This window comes from Pteronotus mesoamericanus, unplaced genomic scaffold, assembly GCF_021234165.1.
Source record: "Pteronotus mesoamericanus isolate MK-2021 breed Mesoamerican mustached bat unplaced genomic scaffold, CSHL_Meso_final contig_32, whole genome shotgun sequence".
In the NCBI taxonomy this organism is placed as follows: Eukaryota; Metazoa; Chordata; class Mammalia; order Chiroptera; family Mormoopidae; genus Pteronotus; species Pteronotus mesoamericanus.
Window position 1 is genome coordinate 15,016,884 of NW_026555134.1, and position 2,401 is coordinate 15,019,284.

Genomic DNA, 2,401 nt, shown 5'->3' on the forward strand with positions numbered 1-2,401 from the left:
GTGTGGGGTGAATCTCTACAACTATGAGTTCTTGTTTTTCCAAGGACTTTCACCCAGTGGTTTTTGCATTCATTGATGATTCCTGTGTGAATATTTTATTACGTTGGTGATTCTGGGACCATATTTTTAATTTGATGTCTTTTCTCATCCATAGGAAGGATTCTTGTCCTGGACCCAATGCTAAAAGAAAGCCATTAAGCTTGACTTCACATCATCCAGTGGGAAGAGCAGCAGCCCAGCTAATATGTTCTAATACGCAATAGACTGCAGCCTGTGGTGTGTACTTGGCAACAGCTAAGGGGAGAGGGATAAACAAGTTTTTGCTATCAACAGGCCAAGCCAGTGAAACTGAAAGCTGGTCAGTTCGTGCGGTCTGGGGCAGGATATCCACTGCTTACTGGGTCTTGAGGCTGGAGCCAGGCCACACTAACGGACACATTACCTTACCCGCCACCTCCTTTGTTCACAGCTCAATGGAGTTTGTGACAGCCTTGGCAGACTTCCAGGCAGGGGCTAGCTGTCCCATCTGTTCAGACTACTTGAAAGACCCAGTGACCATTAACTGTGGGCATAACTTCTGTCTCTCCTGCATCAAGATGTCCTGGAAGGATCTAACTGATACTTTTCCCTGCCCTTTTTGCCGATTTTGCTGTCTAGAAAAGAAATTTGCAAGCAATCCCCAGCTGGGCAATTTGACTGAAATTGCTAAGCTACTCCAGGTAAGAAGAAGCAAGAGGAAGAGACCAGAAGAGAAGTTTTTATGTAAAAAGCACAATCAGGTTCTGACCTTTTTCTGTCAGAAGGACTTAGAGGTTTTATGTCCACAGTGCAGTTTCTCCGATGATCACCGGAATCATTATGTTTGGCCCATAGAGAAGGCTGCCCCCTATCATCGGGAAAGATTGGGGTATTGCCTTGAACCATGGAAAGAGAGAGTGGAACAAGTTGAAAAGGTGATAACTATGCAAACCAGAAAATCACTGGAACTAAAGAAGAAAGTAGAATATAGGAGAGAAGAAATAAGGTCTGAATTTGAGCAGCTTATGTTGTTTCTCCAAAATGAGCAAGACACTGTTCTTCAGCAGTTACAAGATGAAGAAATGGATATTTTAACAAAACTAAATGAAAACCTAACAAAGTTTTCAGATCATGTTTCCACATTAAAATATCTATTAAAGGAGATAGAGAACAAATATGTAAAGTCAAAATTGGAATTCCTGACAGATGTTAAAAGTATCTACCATAGATATAAAACCTTAAAGGCCCCCGAACCTTATTCATTCCAGTTGAAAGAATATGGTTACCATCTTCCTCCACAATATTCTGGCCTAAACAAAATTATCAAACGTTTTCAAGTTGATGTATTTCTAGATCCTGAAACAGCCCATCGTAAACTTATTATTTCAGATGATAGAAAAACTGTACAATATGGAAATAGAATGCAAAACTTACCTCATAACCCAAGAAGATTTTACCTCTGCCCCGCTGTTCTGGGCTCCGAGGGATATAATTCTGGCAGACAGTATTGGGAGGTAGAAGTGAAAGACAAGCCTGAATGGGTCTTGGGTGTCTGTAAAGATTCTATTCCCAGAAGAAGAAAGAGTCAGAATCCATCGATTTTATTACAGGATGGATTGTGGTGTATCAAGCGAGGTGGTCCAATTAACTACGCTGCACTAGGTCCTAAAAAAGTTAATCTTCTGCCAAAAGTAATACCTAGTAAGATTGGCATTTTCTTAGACTATGAATTGGGTGAGGTTTCCTTTTACAATTTGAGTGATAGATCTCTTCTTTATATTTTTAGTGACTATTTTACAGGAGCACTTTGGCCCTATTTCCATACTGGAACTGACTCAAAACCTCTTAAAATCTGTACAGTAACAGATTCTGAATAATGAATTATTGAAAAACTTGTTTATCTGTTTACCTCAATAACTCTGTAATGTGTTTCGTTCTTTTTATTGTGTCTTTTGTCAGTTTTGACATACAATGAAAAATATGGTAGTGATCTCACCACTTAGATAGATATATCATATACTTATATATGCACATACAATCAATAGATACTCTTCCCTCTGTTTCTTTTTGAACAATGTATCCTCTCACTCTGTTAGGCTGCCATCCCTCACCTCATTTGGGAACTGACATTTTTTTCTCAAAATCCCTGTTGATTAGTTGTTTTCCTTCTTAGGCTTACTCTATTCAAGGAATCATATCTTAACAATATTGGGGCTTTTAATCCATGAACTCATTTATTTGGGTCTTCTCTCTGCAATATCTGAGTTTTTAGTATATGTGACTTTAACATTTTTGGGTAGATTTATCCCTGAGTCGAATCCATTGGATTTTCTGTAGAGGTACTCATGCCATTTGTAAATAGACATTCACTTTTTCACTTATA

The 2,401-nt window shown here is 38.7% G+C and overlaps 1 protein-coding gene across 1 annotated transcript; it reads left to right on the forward strand.

Moving 5' to 3' along the window:
* Window positions 1-473: 473 nt before the first annotated feature.
* Window positions 474-1,895, forward strand: LOC129072476 (tripartite motif-containing protein 60-like). Its single transcript, XM_054575959.1, has one exon. It carries the CDS (start codon window positions 474-476, stop codon window positions 1,893-1,895), a length of 1,422 nt encoding a protein of 473 aa, XP_054431934.1.
* The last annotated feature ends 506 nt before the right edge of the window (window positions 1,896-2,401 follow it).

What these genes read in the sequence shown, in the direction of transcription:
- LOC129072476 (XM_054575959.1), top strand. Translation starts at nt 474, where the DNA reads ATGGAGTTTGTGACAGCCTTGGCAGACTTCCAGGCAGGGGCTAGCTGT.